The 21,928-nt window shown below is 49.1% G+C and overlaps 1 protein-coding gene across 1 annotated transcript; it reads left to right on the top strand.

The window, feature by feature from the left end:
* Positions 1–256: 256 nt before the first annotated feature.
* LOC131586338 (zinc finger protein 239-like) lies at positions 257–6,855 on the top strand. The gene is made up of 2 exons (XM_058853161.1): positions 257–277; positions 5,906–6,855. Exons 1-2 carry the CDS (start codon positions 257–259, stop codon positions 6,710–6,712), a joined length of 828 nt encoding a protein of 275 aa, XP_058709144.1. The 3' UTR covers positions 6,713–6,855.
* The last annotated feature ends 15,073 nt before the right edge of the window (positions 6,856–21,928 follow it).

Here is a 21,928-nt window from a genome sequence, read left to right on the forward strand (position 1 = left end):
GACGCTGATGTCAGTGTTCAGGAACACACATAATCACAGATTGATTATATGCAGGTGCTTGATTGAAGCACATGGGAACTAGGGGTATCAGCAACCCAAATCTAGCTCCATCGTCTTTGTCCAAAGTGCACATATTTATACAATTTCAGCTGTAGCAGTAATCACTATAACAACCTTATCAATATTGCTTCATTAATATTGCTTGATTAGCTTTATCAATATTGCTTCATGAGAGTTAGCTCATCCTCGTACGAACATGTACAAATCTTATCTCTGGGTGGGTATTCTGGAATTCCCAAGCACCAGTTCCCGTTACCATGAACATTTCAGCTTGCTAGACCATCCCCAATACCAGACATTCTTCATGGTTTTAAGAAACATTTTCAGAAACATTTAACGTTATAGTAACAAGGCTGTCAGTGCTGGTGTGTCACAGAGAGGGGAGCACTGGGGCTGTCACTGCTGTTGTGTGTGATAGATTGACATTTAAGTAAAAAAGATAAACAGCTAAAGAAGTTAAGGTTGCTGGAGGCTGATGGAAGTTTTTTCTCCTGGCCTATAACTGGTCATTTCTGAGAACTGACAGTAGTTTTGATCATCGAAAAGTGATATCAACCTGTGAACATCACCCTTTGAATCTTAAGCCCGGGAATTTCTCTTTTTCTTTGGCTTCTGGCTTTTGAAGAGGTAACAGGGCTCTGGTTCATCCTCCTCCCCGCCAGGTCGGACAAGGCCACAGGGAGAGTGGGGCTGGCCGGAGTTCTGCAGTTCCTGGTGGGGGATGGAGACTGTGAAGTGACAGGAGCCCCTTCCCAGAGGGAAGTACTCCCATCTGTCCTACTGGTCTGGCCTTAATGTAAATCTTTGACTTCATCAAAGGGTCATTGCTAAACAAAACCTTGGTTTTGCCTGCTGACATTGCTGGTCAGGCGGTGTCCCAGGAGATGCTCTTGATGGTTGCCTCTTTTCCTGGGCATGGCACTGGAGGAGGTTCAGGCCCAGGTGATGCCACTGAAGGAAATGTGCCCTCATCCCAGGGATGCTCAACACAGACTCCCCCAGCCCCTCAGTGCCCTGCCGCTGGTCACAGCAGCCCCTGCCTGGCTCCTGCCTGCCCACACCATGGTCAGCCCTGCCTGCTCCTGGACATGGAGCTCAGCCAGGGCTGGTGCTGTGTGGGCTTTGCTGGTGGTACCAGCCAGACACTGGGGTGAGAGCTCCATCTCTTTATTGGAACAGAAGAGCTGTGCTGGGCCCTGCCCTGGCAGGAGGGACCCACCTTCAGTCCAGGCCACAGAGCAGGGCGGGTCCCTTCAGGGACACAGGGCCTTGCTTTGGCTGGTGGCAGCATCTGCACAGCAGCAAGCTGGTAATGCAGCTGTGACAGGGACATCACGTATGGGCATGGAGATGTGAAATGTGTGATACACGTGTCCCTGAGGGAGGTGTTTGGCCTTTCCTGTGAAGCTGCAGAGGGGAACCTGTTGAGAGAGGAGATGGCTGAGGCCCCAGCTGCAGCTGGCACACAGGGACCCTCTGGCACACTGGGAGATTCTCACTGTGCTCCAAGTTTCCCTCTGAAGACTAAGTGGTGAATGTGGATGGGTTTAGCAACTGGGCTGCAGGCCAAACAATTGAGTTAGCAAAAGAAGAAATTGAGAAAATACAAGTTTATCCATAGCAATGAAGAAAGCAAGGCTGTTAGCATGGAAACCAATAAAAAGGGACATGAGGGGTATTTGCATTTGTAATAAATGGAATTGGTTCTTGCTAACTAAATTGTAACTGTTATTAAAGTTGTTATAATTAGAAACAATGAAGAATCAGTGTTACAAAGCAGATGTACCCCTTTGCAGATGTTACATGTCAAAATTAATGTACAGGATGTAGTTTAGAAGATAAATGGCGTCTCAAGACCAAAATGGCCAAAATTAGAACAAATTTAGGCATTGGGCCTAAGGATTAGTAAACATAAGGCTAATTAGTAGACTAACATAACACAAGGATTAGTACACACACGCAAACCTGTAAGGTTATCCAAAGGACGATGAGGAAGAGGAGAAGCCTTTGCCAAAAGACCACCAGAAGAAGACTGAAGACCTCCTAACAACAAGTGAGGCGTGCGCCGTGAAGAAAAGTGACGTAAAGTCAGAAAAATCGGAAATAGGAGGAAACTTACAGGAAACATTAATGAATATGTATAAGCATACAGTATATGAGTTTAGCTTGAAGTGCTTTGTTTTGAACGTGAGGCAGGGTGGAAAACCTCTGTACCCTGGTTGGTTTTGCTTATGCTTTAATCATACTTAATTTCTAGCAGATTATAGATATAAATTTCATTTTTTATTAAACTGTATTATTTTACTAAACTGTATTCTTTTATACTACATTAGTATTCAATTTAGTAAATTGTATTCATTTTTAATTAAACTGCCATTAAGCCAAGGGACCTAGTTGTCAAAATTCTAATTTCATTTATACCAATATTTTAACAAGGAAGGCTGGTACAACAACATTGGTATTTAACAAACATGACACAACATGAGGTATATTAACAAAGAAGGCCCCTTACGGTGACAACATTCTACTGTTCAAACTGTAAAACATCTTTGTGTACTGATCAGGAGGTCACGATTTACTCTTTACAATCCTGATGCTGAATGTCTCCTGAGGAGGTCTGGTCACAGAGAAGAATGAGCCCCTTGTGGGCTGCCCCTGTTTGGACAACCTGCTCCTCACCCCGAGCCTCAGCATGTCTGACATCGCCCACCTGGGACTGACATCCCAAAACAATGAAAACATTTCTCTTTATAATTTTTCTTTATAATTAAAATCTAATTAATTAATAAAAATATTTTTAATAATAATAATATTATTCTGTATTTTTATAACCTAATTTTTTATATTTATATGAAAGAATTGATACATTTTTAGCAACTAAAAACATTATTGGTCCTCGGTTCAAAGTACCACAATTCCCTTCATTAATTAATTGGTCACTATTTCTCCCTCTTTATGATAATTACACACATTTTTAGTCCTTTGATCATCATTTTTATCATTTTCTCAGACAGGGTAAAAGGGACCACTTTGGGGTCCATGGAGACTTTTCTGGGGAACATTTGGGGCAGTTTTGGGTCTGGGCGGGAATTTAGAAAGAACTTGGGGGACTGGAGGACACTTGGGGAGTCGGGTGCGCACTTGGAGGGGCACTTAGAGATTCTGTGGGACAATTCGGGGCCCAGGGGAGCACTTGGGGGTCCAGGGGGGTGCTTGGAGGTCAGGGAGGGGAATCTGGGGGCCCTTCGGGGTCCGGGCGGGCACTTGGGGGGCTGTAACAGGGAATCTATGGGCCGTGGGGGATGATGGGAGTTGTAGGCGCCGGTATAATACGGTTTAACGGGGCCGCGGAGCATCACGGGAGTTGTAGGCGCAGCTCAATGGATTCCGGTGAGGCGCGGGGCATGACGGGAGATGGAGTCCCGGCTGGAATAGCGCTCTATGGGCGCCGCGGAGCATGATGGGAGCTGTAGTCCCGGAAGTGGCTCGGAAGGCGCGTTTGGCGGTGCGGGGAAGTGCTTGGAGAACACTTTTGTGTCCGAGCCGTGCTGCAGGTGCTGGGGGCGAATGTATACGGCTCGGGAGCACTTGGGGGGAACCTGGGGAGCTGTAACCGGGATCTTTAGGGCGCGGGGCACGGCAGGAGGTTTGGGCGCGGAACTGTGTTGAGGGATGATGGGAGATGAATTCCCAGCAGTGGCTGGAAGGGGAATCTGTGGGGTCGGGAGCATTCAGGGATCCAGGGACACTTTGGGGGGTCCCGAACGGGCGCTGAGGGGGCACTCGGGGATCCTGGAGGGTTTGGAGGAGACTTATGGGACCTATGGGGGGCGATCCCGGGGTTCTGGGGAGCGCAGGGCATATTCCCAGTTCCTCACAACGTGGTCTCAGTTGCCCCCTGCAGGCTCCTACTCACTGCCAGTATCATCCCAGTATGATCCCAGTATGATGTCAGTACACCCTCAGTAGAATCTCAGCCACTGCCAGTATGATCCCAGTACAAACCAGTCCCTGCCAGTGCTGCCACTCCTGGGATCCCCCAGCCCTCTCTGTGTTCCCCCCTCCCGCATCTCCCCAGAGGAGCCCCAAGGGCTGGCAGTCCCCAGCCAGGGTCCCCAGCCAGCCCCAGGTTGGATCTGCAGCCCCCAATTTTCCCAGTTTCCCTCTCCTTTTCCCCGGGCCGGGTTCCCCCCGTCCCCAGCGGGTGGGAGCAGCGGAGAGCCCCGCGCTGCCCATCCCGACCTGTCCCGGCTCCATCCCCGCTCCTGCCGTGGGCTGTGAGGGGTTTGGGAACGGGGCACCGAGGGTGTCACTGCTCCTGGGGGAGGAGGAGGAGGGATGGAAGAGGAGGGATGAAGGAGAGTGAAGGGATGGAAGTAGTAGAAGGCGCTGGCGTTAGGGAGGAGGAGGAGGAGGGGTGGAAGGGGAGGAGAGGGAGGAAGATGTTGTAAATACTCCACAAACCCCTTCATTCTTGTCCCCCATGGGGATGTGTTCGCCCTTCACAGAACACGGGCGGGAAGGGGTCTCAAAATATATCCAACATGGACCTAAGGTATTTTAGACAAAGAAGGCTCAGACTTACAAGACGTGGTCCTGGGTTCATTGTATGTGGATCGCCTGGGACAAGAAAGAGGCTGAGATTCCTCGGGTGCTCTCTTTAACTTGGGGGAGGGGGTGGCCAGGGGATACAGGGGGGGTTACAGCCAATGGGATAGGGAAAAGAAAAGGGAGGTTAGGTAGGGACTGACCTTATACAACACCAAGGGTGAGTTCTTCCCCTGGGACATACCATAATTTTTTAAATGCACTTCAACAGGAAGAGGAGGGACAAAGGAGGATCAGGGAAAGGAGAAGGAACCAAGAGGTCAAGAACTCCCTGAATTCACAGTCCCCCACCTGTGGGATCATCACCCCCCATCCCACAGGTGCCCCGAGAGGGGGAGCTCAGCCCAGATCTCCTGGGGGGTCCCTGGGTTGGATTTTTTTGGGGGGGATATTTAAGAATTAAGGACTGCAAAGCTGAGCAGAAAATGCCCCTTGGGGCGACACTGGGGGGTCCCAGCATTCCTAAGTGGGGAGATGGAAATGAGGGGAACTTTTCAGATTCCTGGCACTCCCAGCAGCCTGGGGAGGACAGGGATTGAGTAGACAGAGGAACACCAATACAAGCGTGACCCCCAGCAGCTGGGACAGGGGGGAACCCCTGAACACCAAAGGGGAGAGACCAGAGATGGGGAACTCCTGGGAGGAATTTTCACGGCTGAATCTTGGTGTTTGGGAGGTTTTTATGGATAGCTTGGAATTTCTAGAGATGGACGTGGGCAGGAGGAACCCCCTAATCCAATGTGCTCATGAATTGTATTTTTCCCCAAACCAGGATTTCCCATTCCCAAACCTTGTCCAGATGGAGAGGAAGGCTGTGAGGAAGAGGAAGATACCCCAGGACACCCAGGCAGGTGAGGAGGAAGTCAGTGTCCCTTTCCCCCTCTCTCCTGCTCCATCTCCCAGCCCAGCCTGGCCCCCGGCTGCAGGACAACCCCGCTGCCGACGCCGTCCTGACGGGGACGCACTGGGGGGATCTCCTTCCCCTTCCCTCTGGCACGGAGGCAAATCCCATCCTCTCCTTGTCCTTCCTCCCCCAGACAAGGAGCTGAGGATGGAGACCAGGGAGGACAAATCCCCACATCAGAACCTCGTGGAAGAGGCCGTTTTGAGCGGCTCTACAGTGCAGGAATCCAACAGTAAGGAAAAGCTTCAGAGATCCCACAGGAGGAGCAGTTCCTCACCCATCCCAGGGTGCTCTGAGGAGGAAAGACCCACCCTGTGCTGGGAAGGCGGCCAGAGATCCAGCCAGGGCTCTGAGCTGGTGGTCCATGAGCAGCTTCAGGATGGGGAGAAGCCCTACAAGTGCTTGGAGTGTGGGAAGAGCTTCAGCCAGAGCACCAAACTGATCTGCCACCAGATGATCCACACTGGGGAATGGCCCTACGAGTGTGGGGAATGTGGGAAGGGCTTCAGCTTCAGCTCTGAACTAATCGTCCACCGGCGCATCCACACTGGGGAGAGGCCCTACGAGTGTCCTGAGTGTGGGAAGAGGTTTCGGATCAGCTCCCATCTCCTCGTGCACCAGCGGATTCACACGGATGAGAGGCCCTTCCGCTGCCCTGACTGTGGAGAGGGCTTCAAGTACAACTCCACCCTCATCACCCACCGGCGCATCCACACTGGGGAGAGGCCCTACGAGTGTGGGGAATGTGGGAAGAGCTTCACCTGGAGCTCCAGCCTGATCTTCCACCAGAGGACTCACACTGGGCAACGGCCCTATGAATGTGGGGAATGTGGGATGACCTTCAACCAGAGATCAAAACTGACCATCCACCAGATGATTCACACTGGGGAGAGGCCCTATGAGTGTCCCAAGTGTGGAAAGAGGTTTCAGACCAGCTCCCATCTCCTCCAGCACCAGCGGTTTCACACGGATGAGAGGCCCTTCCGCTGCCCTGACTGCAGGAAGGGCTTCAAGCAAAACTCCAACCTCATCAGGCACCGGCGCATCCACACTGGGGAGAGGCCCTACGAGTGTCCCCAGTGTGGGAAGAGCTTCACCCAGAGCTCTACCTTGACCCGACACCAACGGAGGCACCGGTAAGGGAAGCCCTGCGAGTGCCCCAAGTGCAGGAAGAGCTTTGTGCACTGCTCCAGCTCCATCCCCCATCAGAGGACCCACGCGGTCCTGCGCGGAGCCCTGATGACCCACGTTCCCAGTGATCTGCATTGGGAACACACTGAGCTGGTGGTCATTTTATTTTGTTCTGATTATCTTTTGATTCATCTTCATCCCTTTAAAACAGAGAAAATTTAGGTAAAAGTCTACAAATTCATCAAAGGCATCTAGAGCCTCACATTTTACTAGTGCTTCAAGGTTATCTGGTATTCATGGAAATGCTTGGGTGTTGTGGAGCTATTTGGTGGAGTTTTCTCCATTTTTTGGCACTCAAAGCAACGAGAGTTTGAACTGTGATCTCAAAACCACTCAATGCCACTGAAAACTGCACAGTCACACTCAAAACTATTGGAGTCCACAGCCCCTCAGAGTGTGATGCCTCAAGTTTTAGCTTTCATATCTTTCATATTCTGTGCTGCCTAGGTTTTTATTTTTGAACTTCCTGTTAAGTGTTTGTGAGCTCTCTTCACAGAGTAGGTAGACAAAACAATTCCTTTTCTAGCTTGATACCAAGGACAATTATCACAAGTTTCAGGCCCAAAAGTTTAAACAAGGGTTGGACTGAAGAGAGAAAACAAGAAGGATGGGACTTCATCATCTGAAGCTGTAACTGGACAATGAACCCAAATATGCAGATGGACCTGAACTTCTAAAAATGTGAGACCTCGTGATGAGTTGGTTTTGGTGGTTTTTTTGACTATTTTTTGCTCCATTTTGGGTGTAGCCCTTTCCAGGCTCTTGTACTGCCCAAGGTCTGTCCTTGAAGGCCTTTTAATAAACTTTATTCTTAACTCTGTCTGGGCTCTGTTCTAGGTCAGCCTTCTGAAGGCATCAGGTGGAATGGGGTTGGAAGGGGACTGGGTGAAGTGGGATGTAAATCAGGAGGGGTGAGATGGGCATTGGGTGGGGCAGGATGGTTGGGATGGAGTTTGGGAGGTGTGAAATGGGGGAAATAGGGCTTGGGAAGGGGGTCCTGATGTCCAGCAGTGATGGGATGGGTTGAGACTGGGGATATGGGGTTGGGTGTGCAATGAGACAGCCAAATTTTGGGGATGATGAAGGGAGGGTGTGTCCATTACTGAGTGAGGTTTTGGATATTCCACATTCCTGAAGAGATTTTGGGTATCTCACATTTCTGAGGTGGTTTTGGGGCACTCCCCAGCTCTTGGGGTGTTCCTGAGAGCAGCTCCATGGAGCCCCATTGCCAGGGCTGGTTGCCATGGGCACGAGCTCAGAGCTGTAGCCAGAGTGCGTTGCCTCGGTGCTGGAGAGCAGAGAAATGATGAACAGCCCCAGACATCTCCAGGGTGTGTTTGGGGGGCAGAGCAAGTTCTGCCTAGGTGGGGCAGTCACTGCCCCAGCCCAGCCACTGCAGCCTCTGCTCCAGCCCCAAAGTGGCTGCCAAGCCCCTGGCACCCCAAAAACCCCAGCTGGGAGAGGGAGCAGAGCAGGTGAGGCTGTGACACGGGTGTGACACTGACATGTGCCACGGCCCTGGAGCTCACAGCAGCTGAGATGGCACTGGATCCAAGGCTGACTGTGGATCTCTGTCCCTCTCTCTCTTCTCCTGACTTCCTCTTCTCCAAATCTGGACAATTTTGATGGGTTAGTGTTTGTTCAGTCAGTGTTTTGTGAAGTGATTCACTGTAATTCCATCTTTCTTTAAGATTTCTTAAGTGCCTCATTCTCTAAAGTTTGCAAGTAAAAGTTTGTTTCCCATCCTCCTGAGAAGTTTGTTGTTTTCTCCCATGCACTGCCCGAGGGGATCGAGGTACCTCAGGTCCCTTTCCAGCAGGGCCCGAGCGAGCTTGGGGCACAGCACAGGGAACTGCAATGCTGAGCCAGCCCTGGCTGGGTTGGAGGAAGCAGAAAGGCCAATCCCTGAGCCCAGGCCTGGCACAGCAGGGCCTGTCCCTCACGGGTGGCTCGGGGCTCTTTGTGGGGCAGTGGGATGTGAGGGGCAGCAAGGACAAATGCCAGAAACCTGCAAGCCCTGCCAGCCTCCTCAGGGAGGGCTGAGGGAGGAGCAAAGACCTTCCTGGGGCTGTGCCCTGCGCCAGGAGGGATTGTGCCAGTGGAGTTGACCCTAAATTTCTTCTCCCAGGCAGCTTTAGGACATGGAACATAGAGAAGCCAGAGCCAACTCTCAGCTTTGCACAGTCCTCCAGTAGAATCCTGTTTGGGGAGCAGCCTGGGAGCAGGGTTTGTGTGTCAGGGGAGGGGAATTCAGAGCCCTTTTCTCCTCCATGGCCTGAGGGTCTGCATTTTCAATGGCCCTGCAGCTACCAAAGGGGCCTTTTTCACCCAGCTGAAAACAGTTCTGCTGATAGCCTGTCCTAAACCCGTTTTTCCTGCAAATGTGCCTATGAAGCCTCATTTTTTGCATCCCCAGGTCTTGTGTGCATGCAGGTTTCTCAACTGAAGGGTAGAACAGCTCTGCCAGGTAGGAGCTCTCTTTTTCGTGGTGATTTTTTTGTTGTTTTTTTTTTATAATTATCCCCCTGTCAGCTCTGGGCAGAGCTCTGTAACTGTGTGTGACACTTGTCTGTGGCACTGTGGGGGTGGCCAAGGGGACCTTCCCCGAGCTGTCTGCAGAGGAATCCACAGCAGCCCAGGCCTGGGGTGCTCAGTGGCCGCTCAGTTCCGCTGACTGGACGCGGCTCTGGACGCTTCCCTTGGAGCATCTCCAGGGAGGGAACGCTGGGGCTGCCCCAGCTGTGGTGTCACTGCCAGGGGAACGCTGGGGCTGCCCCGGCTGTGGTGTCACTGCCAGGGGAACGCTGGGGCTGCCCCGGCTGTGGTGTCACTGCCAGGGGAACGCTGGGGCTGCTGCCCCGGCTGTGGTGTCACTGCCAGGGGAACGCTGGGGCTGCCCCGCTCCTGCCCCACCCCATCAGCTCTGCCAGCGCCTCCAGGGGACACAAAGGCTGAGCCAAAGGGTGAGAGTTGCACAAGGGGCTCAGCTGGGATCTGGGACCCATTGGGATCATGGAGTCCAGCCCCCGGCCCTGCACAGACACCCCAACAATCGCAGCCTGTGCATCCCTGGCAGCGCTGGCCAAAGGCTCCTGGAGCTGCGGCAGCCTCGGGGCCGTGCCCATTCCCTGGGGAGCCTGGGCAGTGCCCCAGCCCCCTGTGGGGGAAGAAGCTTTTGCTGATCTCCAGCCCAGCCCTGCCCTGGCCCAGCTCCAGCCGTTCCCTCGGCTCCTGTCCCTGCTCACCTGGGCAGAGATCAGAGCTTGCCCAGAGAAGCTGTGGCTGCCCCTGGATCCCTGGAAGTGTCCAAGGCCAGGCTGGACAGAGATTGGAACAGCCTGGGATAGTGGAAGGTGTCCCTGCCCATGGCAGTTGATGGAATGATAAGGTTCACTTAAGGTTTAAAGTCTCTTCCATGCCAAGGCATTCTGTGATTCTGTGATTTTGGGAGAGATGCTGAAGCTCTGGCTCAGCTTTATCTCAGCAAATGTCTGGACCCAGCAGCAGCCATGGGTGGCATCATCTCCTCCTCCCTCTTGCTGTGGCTGTGACTCACCCAAGGGCAGTGTCATAAATGAAATTGAAATTTGGATGACTAGGGATATTGAGTAAACAGCAGTTTAATAACAAGAAAAAAAATGATACAATTTAGTGAATTGAATACAAGAAAACAATTTAATAAAAGAATACAATTTAGTGGATTTAATAGCAATTTGATATAGAAGGAATACAATTTAGTAAAAAGTACAATTTAGTGAATATATTAATATATGTATATACATATATATATGAAAAAATATATATACATATATACATATATATGAATGTAGCTTGCCAGTAATTAAGTATGATTAAAGCATAAGCAAGACTGACCAGGGTATGGGGAGGGCTTCTCACCCTGCCTCACGTACAAAACAAAGCAATTCAAACTAAACTTATATGCTTATACATATTTGTTCATGTTTCCAGTAAGTCTCCTCCAATTTATGATTCTTTAATTTTACATCACTGTTCTTCATGGCGCATGTTTCACTTGTTGCTAGGGGGTCTTCAGTCTTCTTTCAGTGCTATTTTGGATGAAGGCTTACACTCATCCTCGTTGTTCTCTGGATAACCTTACAGGCTCTGCGTGTGTACTAAGTGTTGTGTTATGTAAGTGAGCATTGTGCTCCACTAATTAGCATTACACTTGATAATTTTCAGGCCCTATGCCTAAAGCCGTTCCAACTTTATCCATCTCATGGTCAGTTTTCTCTTGGGACATTACTTAACTCAGAACTATATCCTGTACCTTAATTTTAACATGTAACATACATCTGCTTTGTAACACTAATTCCCTTGATTGCTTCTAATAATAACTAATTTCAAATAATAATTTACAAACAGTTACAATTTAGTTAACATGAATCATTTCCATTTATCACAAGGGGATTCAGGGAGCTCATCCTGATGGACGAGGAAAAGGGAGTGGGAACTCAGCAGTGAGGAGAGCTGAGGGCTGGAGAGTAGCTCTGAATGATAGCAAAATCCCACCAGACTTCTGAAACATTGCTGTTCTTCAGCCAGTGACAGGATGAGTCCCTGAGACTGGGGCTTGGCCTTCCGTGTGGTGAGGGGAATCAAGGAAGGCTACAGTGTGATGGAGACTGTGATGGGCTGGGAACTCACTGGGGGAAAGGAGGGAGCAGTTGTGAAGTAAAAGGCAGGTGGGGGACAGAACTCCTTCAGAGAATAGAACTGTTCTGAGCTACAGCTTGAGCAAGATGAAAAATGTCATTTGGGGTCATCCCAGATGGATTTCATTCCAGAAGTTATTGAACAAGATTAATTTTTGGGGGGTGTCATGTTTTCCCTTGGAGGTGGACACTCTGCAGACTTGAGCTGCATTGCCAAAATGCTCCAGTCTCTGCTGCAGGTCACACCGTTTCTTCTTTGGCTGATCCCGGCCTGGTGCTGAGCCCAGCAGAGCCCTGGCAGAGCCCAGAGCAGCCTCAGCATCCGCAGAGCCCGGCTGCAAGGAGAGAAAGCAGAAAGCGCCCGTCAGCTGAAGGCTCCTGTCCCCTTGTCCCAGCCAGCCGCGGTGCCCAGGCCATGCTGGCCGTGCTCAGAGCTGGGCCCAAAGCTGCCCATCACTGCTGCCTTTGGGAGCAGAGCAGGAGGGCAGGACATGTGCCCAGCCTGCAGCCAGCCACGGCAGATCCAGCCCCTCAGCAGCTGCCCAGAGCGGGATGCTCCTGTGCCCGCTGCCATCTCCCAAAAGCTCTTGTCCCACCCATGCCAAGGAGATGAGGACCCACCTCACACCATCCGCTGCCAGAAGAAAAGCTGGTCCCAAATGATGTCCTCAGTCTTCTCCAAGGGCACGGCCCATCCACGCCACAGCTGGTCCCAAGCACTTCCTGATCCAGACTGGACCCCACCTAGAACGCTTCCTTTAGAAAAACAAACAACAAATTAATGAAAATAGGTTACAGACAAAAAGGGGAAACAAGAAAAATGGTAAAAAATCTTATCTCTGTCAGAAACTTGAGCAAGGCCCAACCCCTACATTGTGGGGAAAAACCCACCCATGGGTGAGGGAAGCCCATGCTTGCTCCCTTTCCCCCTGCACTGTCCCCCAAAATCACGGTGATCCCAAAGCAAAGCAGGGGAGTGGAGCAGCCCAAGCCCTTCCTTGCCTGCACAGCAAAGCAGCCGTGCTCAGGTTCTGGAGTCCCACCTGTGCTCCTGCCATGGGGGTTTGTTTGTGTCGGGCTGGCTGCCCCAGCCCCAGCCCGGGGCACGGTGGGTGGTGGGGGCTGTTGGCAGGGCCAGGATCCCACTCCCATTTCGTAACCACCCCAGCCCATGTCCCCAGCCCTGCCAAAAACCAGCTGGGCAGCCACTGAGGAATCAGTTGCATCTGCCCCAGTGAAGGGGAAACCTTTGGTTCCCGGCCAATGCTCAAATCTGGGAGCATCCCCCTGGGTCTGGACTGACCTGAAAATTCACTGTGGAGCCTGGCTTTGAAGAAGGTGCCAGAATCAAAGTCCATCATCGCCAGCTGCCGCTGGCCAGGTGGAGGAAGAGGATGTCATCCTTGCTGTTGTCCTCCATGTCTCCAGCAGCAGCAGCAGCCCCACCTGGTCCAGCTTCTCCAGGGGCTCCTTCTTCCCTGGGGTGACACCAGGCTGTCAGGGTTCTGCCCAGGGCCCGGCTGTCAGTGAACCAGGACAAGCAAAACCAGCTCAGATGGTGCCCACCAGTGCTGGGCAGAGCAGCTCAGCTCCAGCACAAGGGCTGTGTGTTCCCATTTGATGAGCCCAGTGCAGTGACACAGGCAGGACAAAAAAGTCTGGGTTTCTTTGCTGCTGATTGCCAGGGCATGTGTGGAGCTGTAACTTACCAGGTCCCTGCATCACTGTGCCTGTGGCTCTCTCCCTTCTTCTAGGGCTGATGAATATCCTGCATCCAGGGATCATGGAACAGGTCTTCTAATGAGGGCCTGTCCAAGGAGTTCAGGGATAAACACCACCTGATCAGAAGCTGGCAATCTGGGGAGAGAAACCACAAACCACTGGTCAGTTGGAGAAGGCTCCTGTCTGCTTTGTCCCACTATTCCCGTGCCCAGGCCATGCTGGATGTGCTCAGAGCTGGGCCTAAAGTTTCCCATTAATTTTTTTGTTTTGGAGGAGAGCAGTAGAGCAGGACATGTGCCACCTCCTCAGCAGCTGCCAGAGCGGGATGCTCACAAGCCCGCTGCTGTCTCCTAACACTGGTGCTCCCCCTGTGCCCAGAGATGAGGATTCACCTTGGGAGAGCCGTTGTGGCAGCGGGAGCTGGCCCCATCTGATGTTCCTGCCCCTCCTGAAAGGGTGCTCCCCGCAGACCATCTCGTGCAGCAGGATGCCCAGGGTCCAGACGGTCGCTGCCTCGCCATGGTACCACCCAAAGTCGTTCCATTCCGGGGGGCTGTATGATGGTGTTCCTATGGAATATGGATGGAGCTCATCAGGGGGATGCTGCTGCTCCCAGAGCCTGACCCCAGCATCCCTGGGCATGTGGGGGCTTCCCCAGTGGCCCATGGGGTGACCTGCTGCCCTCTCGCCAGCACCTGGGACTTGGGTACAAATCTGTGGCTGGAAACGAAGTCACTGGTGCTGGAAGAGGGCAGTAGAAACCCTGGCAAGGCCCGACCATGACACACAAAGGGAAATACCCACTCAGTGCTGGGGAAAAACCATACCCACATCCTCCCTGCTGGCATTGCCCAAAACATATTTTGAACCAAAGTAAACCAGGGAAGCACAGCAGTCCAAGCCCATTCTCAACTGCACACGAAACCAGCTGGTGCACAGGTTCTGCCTCCCCCTCTCTGCCACCCCTACCCATGGAGGATTTTGTCAGGCTGGCTGCCCCAGCCCCAGTCCTGGGAGAATCCCTCCTGCCACACCCTTGTTGCGCCAGGAGATGTTGGGCCAGGAGATGCCGGGACCAGAAGCCTACCCCTGTGTGGGCTCACCTGCAAATTTCGTGTAGGCTGTCTCCTGAAGGTAGGTGCCACAGCCGAAGTCTATCAGTTTTGCCTCGCCGGTGTCCAGGTCTACCAAGATGTTCTCTGGTTTTATATCTCGGTGCAGGACCCCGCAGCTGGTGCAGTGCCGCACGGCTGCCAGGACCTGCCGGAACAACTCCCGCGCCTCTTCCTCGGACAGGAACCTCCGTGCCCGAATGAAGTGCCGCAGGTCCTGACACCGCTCTGGGCGCTCCAGCACCATAACAATGTAGCTGGGGAGCTCAAGCCACTCCAGCAGCTGCACCACGCCGGGGAAGCCTGTGGACACCTTGTCCAGCAGCACTATCTCCAGTGGTGCGCTGGTGCCGTCGGGCTGCGGGAGGAGCACGGTGCCGTCAGTGGGGCTGAGGCCGTGCCAGGGCTCGGGAAGCCCTCAGCCAGCCCGGGATGCTCTGTGCCCTCCGCTGGCCCCATGCCCGCTCTCCCTCCAGGTGTCCTGGCAGCTCCCACCCTGCCGGGTCCCGGCTCATCCCCGCCCGGCACGCCCCGGCTTCTGCCGCTGGCCCCGCTCACTCACCAGCTCGCCCCAGTGCCGGACGCGGTTCCGTGGCACCTTTTTGATGGCCACCTGTAAGCCAAAGGGAACAGCGGATTCAGCTCAGCGCCTGCCGTGTCCAGCCCCATCCTACTCCTCCGCCCCCTCCTCATCATCCGCCCCTCCGCCCTCTCCTCCTCCTCCGCCCGCCGCTGGCCCCACCGCTCACCGGGAGTCCGTCCGAGAGCCGAGTGGCTGCGAAAACTCTGCCAAAGCCGCCGCGTCCCAGCAGTGAACCCACTCGGTAGCGCTGCTGCAGGGCCTCCTGCGCCTTCCCTGGGGAAGAGACGCGGCCGTCAGTGCTCGGCCCGGGGCCAGGAACGGCCCCCGAGCGCTCCCCGACCTCCCCGGGCCGGGCATCCGCAGGCGTTCGCTCTTTGGAACGCGACAGCGGCGGCTCGGGGCCGGCGGCCGCGCTGCTGAGCGGCGGAGCTCGGGCCGGGGAAGCCGCAGCGGAGGCGGCGGCAGCGGCCGCGCCGCCTGTGTCCTCCGCGGGCCCCGGGAGGAGCCGGGGCCGGGGCCGGGGCCGGGGCCGGGGCCGGGGCCGGGGCCGGGGTCGGAGCCGGAGCCGGAGCCGGAGCCGGGGCCGGGGCCGGGGCCGGGGCCGGGCCAGGCGGAGCCAAAGGGCAGTGATGCTGCCCCAGCCCCAGGCAATGATGCCCGCCCAGCAGCGCCAGCGCCAGCACAGCCAGAGCTGGGCGGAGGCGAGACCGCGGAGGGATGCTCGGTGCCGGGGACGGGGACGGGGACGGGACAGCCCTGCTCGGTGCCGGGGGCGGACCGGGGGCATGGCCCGGGTGGGCACGGGGAGAGGGAAACTGGAAGAGGAGGGGGACACCGGGAAAGGGAGACAGGGATAGGGTGCGGGACCACGGGAGAGGGACAAGGGACTCAAGGGAGTCGAAGAATTCGACTAGGAGATGAGGGGACGCAGGGGAAGGGAGACCGAGAGAGGGAGAGGGAGAGGAGGAGAAGAATCAAAGAAGTTTCTAAAGCTGCTGCTTCCACTGCTGCTGCCGCTGCTGCCGCTGCTGCCGCTGCTGCTGCTGCTGCCGCTGCTGCCGCTGCAACTGAAGCACCGGGACCGTTTGTCCCCGTGTCCGTTTGTCCGTTGCCCGCTCGGCCCCGCCCCGAGCCCCGCGCTCCCCGGGCAGCCCCTGAGCCTGGCCAAACACGGGAACTTTGCCCTGGTGAGCCAAGAGCCAGAGTCTTGACTCCTGCACAGGGGCACAGCAATGCCCTTGGCTGCTGCTGTGCCTTGTCCCTGCTGAGGGTCAGACACTGTCTGAGCACATTCCCTGAACGCAGAATTTGTACCTGAGCCAAGCACTGCACTTGTGTCTCCAGCATTGCTTTCCAAGTAAAACAGGGGAAGGCAAACTGGGTGTAGCTCATGGTATTTTACAGTGTCTAAAACTTGCCAAGTCTCAGATCTTAGAGGTGAGATCCATTTGGAATGAATGGGATGGAGAAACAGTGCAAGATGGAAAAGGGAAACATAAAAATAAATAGAGAAAAATAGAAAAAAACATATTGGTTGTTTCTTTGGATTTTATTTTCATTTCTTAAAAAAGTTGTTTCAATTTTCCCAGAATCTCCTCCCCAGGCCTGTCCTTTCCAAAAACCTGTCCTGGAGAACAAGGCGCAGCTCCTGTCACAAGATGTGCCCCCAGCTGCAGCTTCTCTTGGCTTCCCACACTGTGAATGCAGCACAACTCTTGCAGCAAAGCAGGACAAATATTTGAAGAACTTGACAACTTGTTCTTTCTTTTCCTTGTGCACTGGGGAGTTGTGCCATTGGTAAGATTTTCATTGTTCCTCTTCTACCCGAAGAAAACATGATGGGCTGCCAGGAATTGTTGGGGAATACAAGCCTGGCTGAATGTGGAGAAAGAATCTCCAGAGCCTGCAGCCAGCAGTGGAGAGCTCATCATTCCAAATGCCCCATGGACATCTTGAAAGTGATCTGGTACGTGAAGATGGGCTGACAGAGGGAGTTTGTTTCTGTGTTCAGTTTAGATGATTCTACATGTCTTGCAGTGGTAGAAATCAAGAGCACAATCAGTTGATGATAAGCACCAGAACATGATAAGCTGGAGCTCTCAGTGGATGAGAGAAAGACAGTGAAAAGGAGAAATGCAGGGAATGACTTGGTGAACTTAGTGTGTAAGAAGGGTCATTTTTTCTTATTTTGTGGGATTTTTCTTGATTTTTGTGGGATATTCTAGAGATTTGGTGGAATGTTTCTGGAATTTGGTAGGGTTTGGGAATATTTACGGATTTTTTTTTTTAATTTTTTGCAATTTTGTAGTAATTTATCCCAATTTGGTGGGATTTTGCAAAAGTTTACATAATTTTGTGTTATTTTTATGAAATTGTAAACTATTTTGAGGAGACAGGAGGAATTTAGAGGGATTTTTCTTGATTTTGTGGAATTTTGTGGAGATTTGGTGGGATGATTCTGGAATTTGCTAGGGTTTTCAGAACATTTAGGGAGTTGTGTGTGATTTTTCTGCAACTTTCTGGGATTTTGTGGAGACATGAAGAATTTTGCGGTATTTTCTTAAATTTTGTGAAAATTTGTGGGGATTTGGTGGGATGTTCCTGGAATTTGCTGGGGTTTTGAGAAGATTTCTGCAATTTTGTGGGATTTTTCTTGAATTTTGTGGGATTTTTATTGATTCTTGTGGGATATTCAAGAGATTTTGTAAGATGTTACTGGAATTTGTTAGGGTTTTGGGAAGATTTAGAGATTTTTGGTTTTGTTTTTTCAATTTTTTGGGATGTTTTTTGAGTTTTATGGGATCTTGCAAAAGTTTAAATAATTTTGTTGGATTTTCAGGAATCTAGAAGGATTTTGAGAAGACTTGAAGAATTGTGAGGGATTTTTCTTAGATTTTGTGGTATTTTGTGGAGATTTGCTGGGATGTTTCTGGAATTTGGTGGGGTTTTTCAGACCATTTAGGGAATTGTGTGGGATTTTTCTGCAATTTGGTAGGATTTTTCTTGGACTTTGTAGGATATTGAGGAGATTTTGTGGGAGTTTTGTGGAATTTTGAGGGATTTTGAGGAGACATGAGGAATTTTGAGGTATTTTTTAGATTTTTTAGGAATTTGTTTAGATTTTCTGGGATGTTCATGGAATTTGGTAGGGTTTTGAGAAGATTTCTGCAATTTTGTGGGATTTGATGGAGACTTGAAGAATTTTGTGGGATTTTTCTTAGATTTTGTGGAAATTAGTGGGGATTTTGTGGGATGTTTCTGGAATTTTGTGGGATATTTTTGTACTGTTGTGGAATTTTCTGGTATTTTGTGGGATTTTGAGAAGACTTGAAGAATTTTGTTGGATTTTTCTTATATATTGTGGAATTTTGTGGCGATTTGGTGGGATGTTTCTGGAATTTGGTAGGGTTGTCAGAACATTTAATTAATTGTGTGGGATTTTTTCTGCAATTTAGTGGGATTTTTCTTGAATTTTGTAGGATATTGGGAAGAGTTGGTGGGAGTTTTGTAGAATTTTGAGGGATTTTGAGGAAACATGCGGAATTTTGAGGTATTTTCTCAGATTTTGTGGAAATTAATGGGGATTTTGTGGGATGTTTCTGGAATTTTGTGGGATTTTTTTGTTCTGTTGTGGAATTTTCTGGTATTTTGTGGGATTTTGATGAAACTTGTCAAATTGTGAGGGAATTTTCTTAGATTTTGTGGAATTTTTTGGCGATTTGGTTGGATGTTTCTGGAATTTGGTAAAGTTTTGAGAACATTTAATGAATTGTGTGGGATTTTTCTACAATTTAGTGGGATTTTTCTTGGATTTTGTAGGATATTAAAGAGATTTTGTAGGATTTTCCTTGAATTTGGTGGGATTTTGTGGAGACTTGAAGAATTTTCAGGTATTTTCTAAGATTTTGTGGAAATTTGTTTAGATTTTCTGGGATGTTTCTGGAAATTGTTGGGGTTTTGAGAAGATTTCTGCAATTTTGTGGGAGTTTTCTTGAATTTTGTGGGATCTTGTTGAGACTTGAAGAATTGTGACGGATTTTTCTTAGATTCTTTAGAATTTTGTGGAGTTTTTGTGGGATGTTTCTGGAATTTGCTGGGGTTTTCAGAACATTTAATGAATTGTGTGGGATTTTCCTAGAATTTGGTGGGATTTTTCCTGCATTTTGTAGGATATTGGGGAGATTTTGTGGGAGTTCTGTGGAATTTTGAGGGAATTTGAGAAGACATGAGGAATTTTGAGTTATTTTCTTAGATTTTGTGGAAATGAGTGGGGATTTTGTGGGATGTTACTGGAATTTGGTGGGGTTTTGAGAACATTTCTGTAATTTTGTGGGATTTTTCTTGAATTTTGTGGGATTTTGTGGAGACTTCAAAAATTTTGAGGGATTTTTTTTTAGATTTTTTGGAAATCTGTGGCGATTTTGTGGGATGTTTCTGGAATTTGTTTGTGTTTTCAGAACATTTATGGAATTGTGTGGGATTTTTCTGCAATTTTGTGGGATTTTTCTTGAATTTTGTTGGATATAGGGGAGATTTTGTGGGAGTTTTGTGGAATTTTGATGGATTTTGAGGAGACATGAAGGATTTTGTGGGATTTTTCTTAGATTTTGTGGAAATTTGTGGAGATTTTGTCGGATGTTTCTGGAATTTGTCTGTGTTTTCAGAACATTTATGGAATTGTGTGGGATTTCTCTGCAATTTTCTTGGTTTTTTCTTGAATTTTGTAGGATATTGAGAAAATTTTGTGAGGTGTTTCTGGGATATGGTAGGGTTTTGAGAAGTTTTCTGCAATTTTGTAGGATTTTTTTTGGAATTTTTTTGTGATTTTGAGGAGACTTGAAGAATTATAAGTGATTTTTCTTAGATTTTGTGGAAATTTGTGGAGGTTTTGTGGGATGTTTCTGGAATTTGGTAGTGTTTTCAGAATATTTACGGAACTATTTGGGATTTTTCTGCAATTTTGTGGGATTTCAGCTATTTTGTAAAATATTGAGGAGATTTTGTGGAAGTTTTGTGGAATTTTGAGGGATTTTGAGGAGACATGAAAAATTTTTAGTTATTTTCTTTGATTTTGTAGAAATTTGTGGGGATTTAGTGGTATGTTTCTGGAATTTGCTGGGGTTTTGAGAACATTTAATCAATTGTGTGGGATTTTTCTGCAATTTGGTGGGATTTTTCTTGAATTTTTTAGGATATTGAGGAGATTTTGTGGTAGTTTTATGGAATTTTGAGGGAATTTGAGAAGACATGAAGAATTTTGAGGTATTTTCTCAGATTTTGTGGAAATTAGTGGAGATTTGGTGGGATGTTTCTGGAATTTGCTGGGGTTTTCAGAACATTTGATGAATTGTGTGGGATTTTTCTGCAATTTTGTGGGATTTTTCTTGAATTTTTCAGGATATTGGGGAGATTTTGTGGAAGTTTTGTGGAATTTTGAGGGATTTTGAGGAGACATGAAGTATTTTGAGGGATGTTCTTAGATTTTGTGGAAATTTGTTTAGATATTCTGGGATGTTTCTGGAATTTGTTGGGCTTTTGAGAAGATTTCTGCAATTTTGTGGGATCTTGTGGAGAGTTGAAGAATTGTGAAGGATTTTTCAGAGCTTCTTTGGAATTTTGTGGAGATTTGGTGGGATGTTTTTGAAATTTGGTTGGGTTTTGAGAAGTTTTCTGCAATTTTGTTGGAGTTTTTTCTGGAATCTTCAAAGATTTTGTGGAAACTTGAAGAATTTTGTGGGATTTTTCTGAAATTTTTGTGAAAATTTGTGGCGATTTGGTGGGATGTTTCTGGAATTTTGTGGGATCTTTTTGTACTGTTGTGGAATTTTCTGGTACTTGGTGGGATTTTGAGGAGACATGAAAAGTTTTGAGGGATTTTTCTTCGATTTTGTGTGATTTTGTAGAGATTTTGTGGGATGTCTCTGGAATTTGGTGGGGTTTTCAGAACATTTAGGGAATTGTGTGGGATTTTTCTGCAATTTTGTAAGATTTTTCTTAGATTTTCCTGGATTTTTCTTAGATTTTGTGGAAATTGGTGGAGATTTTGAGACGTTTCTGGAATTAGATGGGGTTTTGAAAAGATTTAGGCAATTTTGTGGTATTTTTTTCTGGAATTTTGTGGGATCTTGATATTTGTGGGATATTGAGGAGATGATGTGAAATCTTTCTGGAATTTTGAGGGCTTTGGAGGAGACAAGAAGAATTTGGTGAGGGATTTTTCTTAGATTTTGTGGAATTCTGTGAAGGTTTTGTGTGATTTCGCTGGAATTTTCTGGAATTTTCAGAAAATTGAAATAATTTTGTGGGATTTTTCTTGATTTTTGTGGGATATTGAGGAGATTTTGTGAGATGTTTCTGGAATTTGGTAGGGTTTTGAGAAGATTTCTGCAATTTTGTGGGATTTGTCGTGAATTTTGTAGGATATTGAGGAGATTTTGTGGGAGTTTTCTGGAATTTTGAGGGATTTTCAGGAAACATGAAGAATTAGGGGGTATTTTCTTAGATTTTTTTGGAATTTTGTGAACATGTTCTGGGATGTTTCTGGAATTTGGTAGGATTTTGAGAAGGTTTTGTGGGATTTTTTAAAATTTTTTGCACTTATGTGGGATTTTTCTTGAATTTTGTGGCATTTTTCTTGATTTTTGTGGGATATTCAGGAGATTTTGTGTGATGTTTCTGGAATTTAGTGGGATTTTTTTTTTTTGTAATGGTGTGGAATTTTCTGGGTTTTTTTGGGATTTTGAGGAGACATGGAAAATTTTGTGGGATTTTTCGTAGATTTTGTGGAAATTTGTGGCGATTTGGTGGGATGTTCCTGTAATTTGGTGGGGTTTTAAGAACATTTAGGGAATTGTGTCAGATTTTTCTGCAAATTTGTGGGGTTTTTTCTTGAATTTTGTATGATATTGAGGAGATTTTGTTAGAGATTTGTGGAATTTTGAGGGATTTGAGGAGACATAAAGAATTTGGAGGTATTTTCTTAGATTTTGTGGTATTTTTTGGAGATTTTGTGAGATGTTTTTGGAATTTGGTAGGGTTTTGGGAAGATTTATGGATTTTTTAAAATTTTTTG

This window comes from Poecile atricapillus, chromosome 19 (assembly GCF_030490865.1).
Source record: "Poecile atricapillus isolate bPoeAtr1 chromosome 19, bPoeAtr1.hap1, whole genome shotgun sequence".
NCBI classification, from domain to species: domain Eukaryota; kingdom Metazoa; phylum Chordata; class Aves; order Passeriformes; family Paridae; genus Poecile; species Poecile atricapillus.